This window comes from Amblyomma mixtum, chromosome 3, assembly GCF_055824585.1.
Source record: "Amblyomma mixtum isolate Tamu chromosome 3, ASM5582458v1, whole genome shotgun sequence".
NCBI classification, from domain to species: Eukaryota; Metazoa; Arthropoda; class Arachnida; order Ixodida; family Ixodidae; genus Amblyomma; species Amblyomma mixtum.
This window is the reverse complement of record NC_143014.1, coordinates 38042172-38054527: the sequence shown is the minus strand read 5'-3', so window position 1 is coordinate 38054527 and position 12356 is coordinate 38042172. Positions and strand designations below refer to the sequence as shown.

General features: G+C 46.7%; 2 protein-coding genes across 9 annotated transcripts in view; one reads left to right on the top strand and one right to left on the bottom strand.

Moving 5' to 3' along the window:
- The window catches only part of Mms19 (MMS19 nucleotide excision repair protein), a 67736-nt gene that overhangs the window by 16491 nt on the left and 38889 nt on the right, over positions 1-12356 (top strand). For 5 of the 7 annotated variants that reach the window (XM_089578750.1, XM_089578748.1, XM_089578754.1 and 2 more), the window contains exons 2-4: positions 11941-11989; positions 12052-12155; positions 12229-12317. In XM_089578750.1, coding sequence (XP_089434876.1) covers positions 11941-11989; positions 12052-12155; positions 12229-12317 — 242 coding nt within the window. Of the gene's footprint in view, positions 1-11493; positions 11649-11940; positions 11990-12051; positions 12156-12205; positions 12318-12356 lie in introns of those variants that run through there. The other 2 variants (XM_089578749.1, XM_089578753.1) reach the window with 2 other exon arrangements.
- On the bottom strand, positions 6681-11348 carry LOC149349719 (ubiquitin domain-containing protein 1). Of its 2 annotated transcripts, none has more exons than XM_089578757.1 (3): positions 11116-11348; positions 10206-10442; positions 6681-8261 (listed from the first exon to the last, which is right to left on the bottom strand). In XM_089578757.1, the coding sequence occupies exons 1-3, from the start codon at positions 11195-11197 to the stop codon at positions 7888-7890; spliced, it is 693 nt and encodes a 230-aa protein (XP_089434883.1). In that variant the 5' UTR covers positions 11198-11348; the 3' UTR covers positions 6681-7887. The 2 variants fall into 2 exon arrangements, with proteins under 2 accessions (XP_089434883.1, XP_089434884.1); XM_089578758.1 differs by having other exon boundaries at positions 10206-10433.

The following is a 12356-nucleotide window of genomic DNA, read 5'->3' as shown; positions in this document are numbered from 1 at the left end:
ATGGGCTAGAAAAAGAACTAAAAAAAATCTCCTGGCCCGCACTCTTTTGTAGGGCAGTGGTACACGTGCATATCACTTGTTTGCCCTGTTTGAAGTGCCCACAAGCGGACAACAATGCACCTGTGCACGATATTTTTGTGTGCTGCCATCAACCAAACTAACAAGCAAACCATTCAGCGTGTTTTTATAGTTCGCTAATCTTGGTGCTATTTGGGTTTTTACAAGCGCATGTGAACAGTTCAGCACAGGCCATCTTGGTGCAAAAAAAAAAATTTAAAACTTTTTTGAGATTTTTACCCGTGTCCATTAGTGGAATGCTCGTAATAGTTGTTCAAGGATTTTACATTCCTCGTGAAAAATTGTGTAGGTGTCGAAGGGACACAAACGAATATGTACTACATTTGAGGTCCTTTTATGAAGTCGTTAGTAGAAATGTGTACCACTTTTTCTCTGAAACCATTACTGGAAACTGCTTGAAATAGACCTCTCCCTGATGTAAACAGTGTGACGTCAAAAAGGTGTGGCCCGATGGGCAAAATCGTCGACTTTCGGTTCTGAACCGGTTTTTCAGGTGCCGAGCACTGCCCCACCAGCTTTGTTCCCTGATTCGAAACGCCTGTCAGCCTTTCTTCTCCCACCTGGTACGGCGCATGTTTTGCCCATCGGACCAGAAACACGTGCGTTGATGACGTAGGCCGGGAGAGGTCTATTGACATAATTTAATTTATATAGTCATTCCGAGTGCAATTTTACCATTTTTATGCATGTGAAACTTCATAAAATTTCATCCCTCACAAAGGGTGTGTTTATCCTCCTGAGACCTGGAGTGTAAATTGGCACCAATTTTTTTACAGACAATCAGGATATGGTAACTCCAGCCTGGAACCATGACTTAAATATTATTTGCTGCATTCCAAACTTCTGGCTGTGTGCTGCACAATATCTGATATTAAGGAAATTGTGAGACTGCAGAGCACACAAAATTGGTGCCCTTGTTGCCCAAATGGATGTTCTTGTCCATTCATTGCACTGCTACGAGTGCCAAGAAGTGCTTTGAAGTGCTTGATCTTGGGTTGAAAGGCACCTCAATCTGCTTGCATTTTTCGACCACCTCCATAAAACATGCTAACGCTGAGTCCCACCATTTTGAAAGCTATAGGGGATGTAACGGTGAGATTTTGATCATACTCACTAGATAATAGCACAAGCTCTAAGAGCTATGAAATGGCTTTCTGCAAAACTAAACCAGTGTGCTGCATGACAAGCTGGACACACAAATAATCCCTAGCTTTCAGAGCATGCTTCCAATGTAACTGATCTCGGTGTTTTCTTGGAAATTATCATACACTAATTTTGCTTGTTTATTTTTACTGCTACTACAAAGGAGGAGGAACTTGTTGCTTGCTGGTAAATAGCAGCAAGAATGAAAGTAACATTTTAAAATTTGTGGAGGGCACTTAAGACTATGTGTGTGCTTTGAAGGCAAAAACATTTTTTTATTTATATTTTTCTCTTCCTTTCTAATGACACGCTTACTCATTAGCATATTAGCATACAGTCATAAGGCAACGCATACACTAAGTTCGCTTTTATACACCAAACAGCAATGAGATTTTGTGGCCTATGGGTTGCGTGGGCTCACCTTGCAATCTGAAGATCCTTACGCCGCCGCGGTGGCTCAGTGGTTATGGTGCTCGTCTGCTGGCCCGAAAGACGCGGGTTCGATCCCGGCCGCGGTGGTTGAATTTCTTTGGAGGAGAAATTCTAGAGGCCCGTGTATTGTGTGATGTCAGTGCACGTTAAAGAACCCCAGGTGGTCGAAAATTTCCGGAGCCCTCCACTACGGCGTCTCTCATAGCCTTGGTCGCTTTGGGACGTTAAACCCCATAAACCAACCAAACCTGAAGATCCTTACTTCAATTTCCCCCATCTTCTGAAAAATTTTTTTTTCTTGTTGATAATGTCATTGGGAGGACCACTTTTCCTCAGCGCCGCCGCTGCCAGATTTAGTTGCTACTGGGCCATATAAAGCTTTCGCCTTAGAAAAAAACTCAGTGATGCTTACTTGGGCGACACGACGGAAATGCATGAGCGTCGCTCTTACGAACTACTGTCATGACTACACAACGATTTCTTTTTAATTTATTTTATTGTTTGTTCTTGGCGTCCTCGTTCTCGTAACCTTCTTTTAATGCTGCGACATCGGCCATTCTCTACTTTACATTTATAGATCCTTGGGAGTCCTCATACTACTCCTGGCGCAGCGGTTAAGCTATGCCCCGCTGCCCTGCCATGGCAGGCGCTGCCACCGGTGGGGTTTGTGCGACCCAGATTGCTCTTGCCGGGCAATTCCTCTCGCCACCAATCATTAACTCCTAGGGTTTCACTTTCTCCCCGACATATCTCCTCTAATGCTCACGCATTAAAAGAGTCAGGCAATCAGCGAGCGGGGAGCGCGCTCGGATGGCTTCATAGGCACGGTGATGCCATGCTCAGGGTCACGTGAACGATGGACGTCACACCAGACGGCCGTATGCTCGCGGTGACTGGCACTGATGTCGCTGTCACGTGACCACGTGATGTTCGCATAACATGTTACAGCATTGGACGCCGTGCACAAAACGGTTACGCTTGTAAAGAATTTACAGAGCAGCTGTTGGTTGTCGAGCTGCGCCTGGCCTCCAACCTGTTAACTTCCACACACTCGTATCCTCGTTTCCCGTACCCTCTTCATTGGGGGTGTTTGGCCAGTGCAGGGAGTAGGTGAGAGGGGGGGGGGGAGTTGTGGTGGGACTTTAGTGCAGCAATGACAGCCTTACGAGTGCTGAACTGGGTTCCACAGCATGGAAAGTGCATCCGGCTATCTGCCTTCCATATGTACAGAGGTGCACATAGCAGATTGGCTGCCGTCTGCTTGATTTTTTCATAGGTTTTGGGAGCCATATCTAAGAGGATTATATTTGGAAGCTCAGCTTCTTACAGGAGATGACTGAGGACGTCATAATCACGCGACTTCACGTGACTGGTGACGTTACGATCGCGTGATGGCACATGACCGCCTTTCACCTGTGAGGGTTCCCAAGACTTCGAGGATTGTAAATTTTCACAGGTTCCTGAAGACAGATATATTCGGCTCTGGTATTCTTTACTGGCGGTGTAATGGTGTGAAGCAGTTCCCAGTGGTACACATACTCTGGGTGCCTCGATGCCGGCGCAGTAGTTCGGGGTGGTGACAGCCATTGTCTAATCGAGGGACGCCATTTTGAGTCACAGATTGTGTAGACCTCTGCTATGTACAAAAAAAAAAAGACCGTGATTGCTTGCTGTATCCTGCAAAGGAATAGCGGCGACAGCCCATTCAGTGCACGCTCTGCTGCACACACGCAGAATTTCAGCGGCGGCGTTGTGAGCGAAAAATTCCCAGAGAAGCCACCTAGGTCACACGACCTTGTGACGTCATCACAACCTGCCCACCAGATTGTGAGCAAACTAACCACTGTGGCAAGTGGCAGTTCATTTAATGATTGATCACGAGAGGTTGCTCGGGAACAGCAACTTTGTTCGCACAAGCCCCACCGGTGGCAGCACCTGCCTTAGCAGGGCAGTCGCGTATCGCTTGACCACTGCGCCAGGAGTCGACTCCAGGGATTGATGAATGTAAAGTCGAGAATGACCAATTCTGCATATAAGGCAGAGATTATGTCCCCTCTAATTATTTCGAAACCGAATCGAACACGGATCAAATATTTGCATGATTAGTGTGTGAATATTCATGCAAAACAGCGAAGCGCAAGCGGTGACGCTGTAACTCATAGAATTGAAGCTGAAAAACGTGACTGATCTCCACTGGGGAGTGCACGACATGAAGCAGCAAACATTGGATTCGAATTTAGTGTTCAAAAATCGGTCATTATGGTGTTAACGATAGCCATACTGGAACGGTATCGATACAGGAGCGTGAAATACCGCGTGTAAAGAAGTACAAATACCTGGGGGTGTGGATTGGTGAAGAAAAAATATATAAAGCCCCATGGAGAACATCTCAAGGTGAAAGAGAAGCGGAACCTGGCCATAATGAAGCATACAATATAGATATGATGTAATACAAGGACTGTGGAAGGGTGTACCCGGGACTGACTTTTGTGAACGCGGTACTGTGCTTAAAATCATATACGAGGTCTGTTAGAAAAGTATCCGACTTCATTTTTTTTTTTTGTCAACACCTGATGGATATGAAACAAGCGCGCTTGCATCAGCTGACCTTGAACCTTCGTGCGCATGCACGAATTTTTCCCGCCTACCGATAGCGTCAGTCACTGGGCCGCAGTGTTTGAGTGAGGCAATGCGCAGCGCTCTCGTCGGTTTTTTATTGCAAGGAAAATGGCGGAGCGACAGGAGCAGCGCTACTGCATCAAATTTTGCCAGAAACTGGGCGTCAGCCAAGTGGAAACCATTCGGAATATTCAGACGGCTTTCGGTGATGATGCTATGAGCAGCACACAGATTAAGCAGTGGTACAATAAGTTTAAAGATGGCCACACATCGATGGAGAGAGAGCCACGCTCCGGTCAGCCATCAACATGCCCAAATGACTAGGTCATTGCCGAAGTGAAAGCTGTGGTGATGCTAGACCGTCATGCGACTATCCGAGGAATTGCGGAAGAGGTGGACATCAGCAATTTTTCTGCACATTCCATTATCACCGAAGATTTGGCCATGGAGAGAGTTGCGGCGAAATTCGTGCCGAAGCTGCTCGTGGTGGAGCAAAAGCAGCTTCGTGTTGAAGTCCCACAGGACATGCTGGATTCCACGAACAGTGACCCCGACTTCATCAACACCATAATCACTGGTGACGAGTCTTGGGTGTACGGGTACGACCTGGAAACCAAATTCCAGTCGTCACAGTGTGAGCATTCCACGTCACCAAGACCAAATAAGGCCCGCCAAGTGCGCAACAATGTCAAAGTGATGCTGACTGCTTTCTTTGACTCCCTTTGTGTGGCACACCACGAGTACGCACCCACAGGGTCAAACAATGACCAAAGAGTACTACAGGGATGTCCCCCGTCGCCTATGTGGTGTTGTGCGGCTCAAGAGACCAGAGTTGAGGTCAACAGGAAATTGGCGCTTCCATCACGACAATGCTCCTGCACATTCCTTGCACTTGATTCAGACTTTTTTGGCGAAAAACCAGACTCCTGTAGTTCAACAGACTCCTTACTCTCTTGATATGCCCCCCTGCGACTTCTGGCTGTTTTTCAATATCAAGAGGCCATTGAAAGGAGCGCGATTTAAGACAAGAGAGGACATTATGGCTGCAACGACAGCTGAGCTAAACTCCCTTCCGAAAGGGGCCTTTTCGGAATACTTCCAACAATGGCAGCACCGCTGGGAGAAGTGTGTGCAGTCCCAAGGAGCCTACTTTGAAGGTGATTAGGTTTCCAATGCTCCAGTTATGCCAGTTTTTTTCTTCGGCCAAAGGTCGGATACTTTTCTAACAGACCTTGTATAGTACAAAGACTAGAGATTAACCAAACAACGGTGGGCAGATTAGCTTTAGGGTCCCATGGAAAGACAAGCGAAGCTGTACAGGGAGTAGGAAGTCCCAGTACAGTCACCGACTACGGGACCTCCTTGTGTATGAATTTGTCCACCTTATGGTTTATTGGGGTGCAAGGTCCCAAAGCGACTGAGGCTATGAGGGACATCGTAGTGAAGGGCTCCGGAAATTTCGACCACCTGGGGTTCTTTAACGTGCACTGATATCACATATAGTACATGGGCCTCTAGCATTTCGCCTCAATGTAATGAGACCTCCGCGGCCGGGATCGAACCCGCGTCTTTTGGGTTCCTTTTTTCTTATATTCGGTTTTTTAAATTGCGTAGCCTAGAATCAGCTTCTGTGAAGCGACCACAGGAACGCATACATGCCACAGCTTTGCCCGTTTCGCTGTCCTCCCAAGACAATTTCTGAGCATGTCAAATCTTTTAAGGTCATTAACAGGAGGTGTCAGCTGCACTGGCGCTCGCTCATTCGCTTTCTTCGCCGGTGCGTTCACTGCCGCTTGTAGACTGCGTTGTCGCCCATCGCAATGGCATACCGTGCGTGGTGCTACATCTATCCAACCTGCGAGCGCTCAGCGCCAGCGCCAGCTGATCGTCAACACATTGGTTCTTATGGAGGGCTTAGCATTACCACGCGAGCACTTCTGTAGTGTGCTGGCAGCAGATTCTGCGATGATGAGGTCAACTGATGTGGCAAGAGCGAGGTTTTGCGCAGAGCCAGCGCCATTTGAGAACGCCGTAACGGTTGTCTGAGAGTTCAAATCAACACGAACTTTCGGGATATTCGAATATTTTGATTGGACGAGTGCATAAAATAAAGCGTGGTGCGAATCTAACTTACAGTAAGCACTGTTTGAAAACCATAAAGAATTCTAATGTGTTCACACCACCCTGCGAGAACCTCAAAGCCGGCCATAACAATACTGGGAACCCGGGAACTCTGGCTCCGCAGCTGAGTGCTCTAACCAGTGAGCTACTGCGGACCAAAGCATCCATCGATTAATTAAAAAGAGTCGACTTCCATGTTTTGCAATGGCCACCTGCTCTTCCTAAGGAGCAAGGCAGTAAAATGCAGCACTGTTACAAAAGCTTTAGACTATACAACACGAGAGGCATTGCACAAAGATAGGATGATCTTTTATTTGTGTCTTAACAGGCAAACACAAAAGTACACATGCATAAGACAAACCAAATTTATATCATCCTATGCCTGCATGGTAGGCTCCTTCAAATAAAGGCGATATCAAAAGCAGACTGTGTGCTTGTATACGCAAATACAAATGGCATTATTTGTATATGATATATACATATACATATGTACAGCAAACAAAAATGACTCCATAAATGCATTCTTAAAAGAGCAAGAAAAACAAGGAAAACAAAAAAAACTATTATATCACTTTTCAGCACAGATGTGCCACTAGTCAACATGGGCACAAATTCACGCACAAAATGATTATCAGAAATGATTCACTTGAGAGGCCTGCCTGAGCACAACCTGGCACTGGGAGCCAACTGTGGCCTCCTACAGATGAGAGCCACATGGTTGCCAGGCATCCCCTGACTGCCTTGACTATATGCTTGTTTCAATCAGCGAGGCTGAATGGACTTGATCCACAACTAGATGTGCTGTAAAATCTTAAAAATCTTAAAAAGCAAGAGTTAAAATAAGGGTAATGCTCAGTTTCTTTCCTGGCCTGGGCCATTGCACTGATGCACTTGCAACACTGAATGAATACGTCTTTCAGGCTTCCACGTGCTACAGTGCTGATTGCAGTCCTTGGCAAGGTTGAACAGGCTAAATCCAAAGCAGGACATCGCAAATTAAAAGGTGCTAAAAATTCAGAAAGCAAGCTTCATTCTGCCCAGATTGCATGCCTTGGCTAGATCAGTGCACTAAGGGTCCGTTGCGCTGTGAGCACCACTTCTCAACACCATAGCCCAGGGCAACGCACACATTGGGAGAACACCGCTAGACTTGCATACAGCGAAAACAGCTGCGTCCTGCAGGTCAAGCACAAGGTGAAATGCTTACTGAAGTCTCCATACAAGCCGAATTACCTTTACGTAGAGCTACTCGCAGCATTAAGTTAAAAAACGGACTACATGTTCTTTCAAGAACAAGGCTCCGTCTGTCCATTTCCTTGGGTCTAGCCCCAAACCACTGCACAGGGAGGGTGCTGGGCATACCACTTCTCCACACATAGCAGCAGAGGTGCTGGTGCAACACACGCTGGGCAATGATGCGTCTGCCAATGTGCTGGAGTGCAGTGCTCTGTCAGTCTTGTGCAGCAGGGCACTTTGGTCGCAGGGGAGAGGGCGCTAGCTGGGAGTGGCCACGGCTACCTGGACAACAAAGCCCATCTGCAGCTTAGCCTCGTCAACGCGCGTCCGATCTGAGAGCAGCTTGCCCCCAAAGAACCAGCGCTGGTGGCTGGCCGGGATGCCCTCAAGGTCCTCCAAACGCCGCTTAGCTGCCAGGATGGTCTCACCCGTGCGCACAGCCATTTTGGTGTCCTTGCCTGTGGTGGAGAGACGGAGCTTGAGAAGTATCTCATGGCCTGCACATGGCTCGCTCTCGGGGGACGGTGACTCGGCATCACTTGCATCCTCCACCAGGTTGCCCGGTGCACTCAGACAGTACACAGGCAGCTGGTACCGGTTGCCAAGCTCGTCATAGCAGTCAAGGAGGGTCCCTGCAAGCATGGATTAAGCCAATACTCAGAGCTACAGCCATAGAGAAGTTGCTAAGTCATGAGGTTATCTAGTAATCAAATTGCTAAGTCATGAGGTTATCTAGTAATCAAAAGCCAATATTCTAGAGTTCCATTCTTCCAAGTCAGCAAAGATTCTCAACATCTCCACCCAGACAAGCATTCAAAACATGCAGGAGCCAAGAGGCTTTCTAAGAGGTTTGGAAACTAAGAATGAGCACACTATGTAAGGCACACAGTCTGTAACTATCGTAGCCAAGTATTATTATTACTCACAAAGCCCATGTGTGTGAATAAATGGCCATGCACATCAATTTCACCAACTGCCACTGGTGACATCAGTGCTACTGCCATAACAGATCTGCACTTGCAGAACAAAAAAAAAAGACCAAAGAAGTGAAAGATCAGCTGTGGCCTGACTACTGCCACGGCACCCCCCACCTGCAATGACCACCTTGCTTTTAAAAATATGTGGAACAAAATGAAATGGCAAAACTTCACTACAAGAATTGACAATGGAGACCACAAAAAGCTGCAGACTGTAAACATGGCTATAAGTATTTGCAAGTACTGTTGCGATCACAGTATTGCGGGACGTCGGAAAGCGTGGCAGAACTGCGTTCCACGCCATCTAACGACGCAGCCTCGCTCCTTCTCCCCCTTTCAGGCATTTCTGTACTGTCACTCCTAGCACGCGCGCAGCACGTAGATCGCCGCTGGCGCCAGGTGCTGCTTCGGAATCTAGCCAGCATCTGGCTCAGCCGCTGATGAATGAAGCAGATAGTGTGTCGCTATCGCGGTGCAGCGACTCTTGATAGGGGAGAGGGAGCGAGCAATTATGTTTTCTCTGTTTTTGTTGTGCAAGTGTATGCGCGCTGAACGAACACGCCTCAAGGCTGAATGCCGGGATGACCAACTTCTTGTCGCCAAGAATTTTGGTATACCAAGCACTCCCATGAAAAACAAACTACTCGTCATTGCAAGTACCCTCCCCTTTCCCTGGCGTCCATCCTCCGCGAAAGCGGCAACTATCTACTTCACCTATCGCAGCGCCAGTGGCCCCTGGCGCTCGTTCCGATCTTCATGCGCCGCGCGTAAGGTGGTAGTGAGGTTACAGACATGCCCGAGCAGAAAGAACGAGCGGGAGTGCGCCGTTAGATGGCGCAGAACGCAGTTCTGCCACGCTTTCCCACGTCCCGCAATATTGTGATCGCGACAGTACAACACAATGAAGAGGAGAACATGTGCCGTATTGAATAGAAGTGAGAACACATTTGTGTGACCATCCATCAGACAGGCTTCCACCACATTTCCAAAGCCACAGGAATATAAATGGTTAAGTATTGTGCTCACAAAACACTCAAAGTGAAATACTGTGACAGATTTTGTCTACTGCACAGAAAGTAAGGCTCAAAGAAGTAAAAGTAAGTCAAAAGGAGAGGTTGACGTTTCTAAAGGAGGACCAAACTTTGTCAAGTACGCTGACAAATGAAGGCCTTTCCATAAAAGCAACAGCCAGCCTTCCCGAGGCACTTTAATTTCCTTTAGCATTACTTCCACTTTATGGCTTCCCCATTTGTTGCATATGTTTGCTGTGAACCTCTCACACCCATAAGGTCACTTCTACAAACTGAAGAAACTTTGTAAATAATAATCCAGTCCTGGCACTTTCGAAATGCCCAAGCTATCTAACTATAGTCTCTGCAAACAGATACAAGACTAACTGCAGTGTCAACTCTTTCGCTGTAACTTCTGTTGTGCACAGGGATACAATCTGTCAAAACCAGGTGCTTAATTTTGCGCCCCTGCCTGACTATGCGTTGAGCCGCGGTTAATAATACGTTGTCATAGCCATTATAACGGCAGCTACTTTCGCTCTGTACGCAAACCGAGATCGGAAGTGTCCGTGCGGACCACAATCAGTACCGTTTGGGAGCGAGATGTTGGCTCCGTCAATGATGGCTTGCGCGAGTGTGAAGTCATTGGTCTCAGCGGCATAAGCGGCCGCCTTGAGGGCATCCCAAATTTCCTTGCGGCCCTCGAAGGCTGGTGCGGTGTCCCAGAACTCGTCCCGCTTACTGCGCAGCTGGCCTTCCATGAGCGGCACATCGCTTTTCCACCGTGGCTTCTCATGTCGGAGCGGTTGGTTCTTCCCTATAGAAACTACAAGAATTAATGCACTTCTAAGTAAAGCTGAATGCACATTTCGCACCTTGAGAAAAGGCAATACTAATGAACTACTCCGCCCACTGCGCACACTGGGAGCTCACAAGAGTTGAAAGCTTCCCAAGATGATTATTTTCTCTTTTATTTTCAATGACTGCGGCAAAACATACAATCCACACGGAAAACTAAGTGTTCACTCATGTCCTCGGCTCAAAGTTTCAGTGAAAGGCTAACAACATAATCGAAATGCACAAGGCAGGCAAGACGAATGCGCAAGCAAAACACACGAGTTTTTCATGCAGAAAGACAGTGCACCTGAAGCATTCAAAGCAAACACGAAGATAAGGCGCACCAACGAGGTGACGCCACTTCCCGTTACAACTACGGGGCAATATGAGATCACGTATAAGGTAACCAGCAGCACGGAAATCGACCTGATATCTGCCGAAGTTCAATATTTAGGGTTAAACTAAACTACTGGCGATATAACCTCCGCTTACACTTTCTATATAATGCTGTGTGTTGAATCCCGGACACCTCCTCTTAAGTTTGAGCTATGTGTTTTCTTTTGGTACACAATAAGGTCCACAAAACAGTCATTGAACAACATTTTCTGTGAATTACTGCCCCTTTTACCACTACCATAATTTGCAAACAATGAAGTCCATACCAGTTTGTTGCAAGTTAGTTTCATCGGTGGATTCAATACCGGACGATGGTCTACTGTTTCTGGTGCCAATGCAACCGCCCATCGTAATACTTTACCCCAACAAACATTGTTACTTCTAACATTCATAGAAGCTTAGTTTTCCCAGCAAACGCCATCCCCTCAATCTTGCGCAGCTGACCCAAGGGACACCACCGCGCACCGCAGCCGAAACATTTCTCCCCCCCCTCCACCTTGCCCTCTTTTGTTTTTGTTTTGTTTTTTTACGACGAGTAAAGATCTTTATTTTGTTATTAACAAAATTTGCAATTACTTTCATAGGAATTAAAATTGTAATAATAATTGTCTGGTAAAGACTTATATCCTAGTTTGCTTTTTTTCTGCACATTTTTGTGCGATCCAGTGCCCGCGCTTGAGGCACATGTTACGGGTTACGCGGTTACGCTTTGTAGCGGGAGCGTCTGCTGCCATGGATTTCTCTGTTTTATATGAGGATGACGCCAAATTTCAGGAGCAAGTCACCAGTTGTGTAAATGGTATAACAGTTTAGGTGCTTTCTGGACAACGTAACTGGCTATAGTGATTTTAGTTGGCATTTGTGACGATTAACTCATTATATCCTACCCAGGCGATTTCATGTAACTTGGCTGTACTCCTTCCTCACACATGCTTAAAATGCTAAAAACCCACGCGTTTAAGGCTTACATTTCAGCTTTACGAAAACATTAGCATAGCTTTTTTTGTGTTATCTTATGATCAGCCTCAAAAAACGTTTGAATCACAATTGGCCGCAAGTTCAATAGTGTCGCCCTTACTTCTTTCTCGCAGTCATCAAAGAAGATGGAGATCAACTGTTGCACAAGATTGAAAGCATGGGGTAAGTATGTATGTCATGAAGGTAAATGGCGTTGCTGTACTGTTAGGATTACTCTCTTGTAGGCACATCTTGACGCATGAAAACCCCGAGGAAAGGGTTGCTGGTGTGAAGTTTATCACACGTATCATACAAGGCCTTCCCAAAAAATGTCTTTCAGAGAGGCAAGGTAAGGTCCATTGTAATCTGCATGGTTAGATGCTGAGCTGTCTAATGCAGGCCTGGCGGTTTCTGAATCGCAGCTACAACTCTGCTTCGTTACTATGTCAACAAGCTGGAAGACAATCCATCTATGGTCCCGTGCGTCATACGTGGCTTGTACGAGTTGGTGGTGAGTGAGCAGTCGTTGTTATTTATTTATTTATCTACT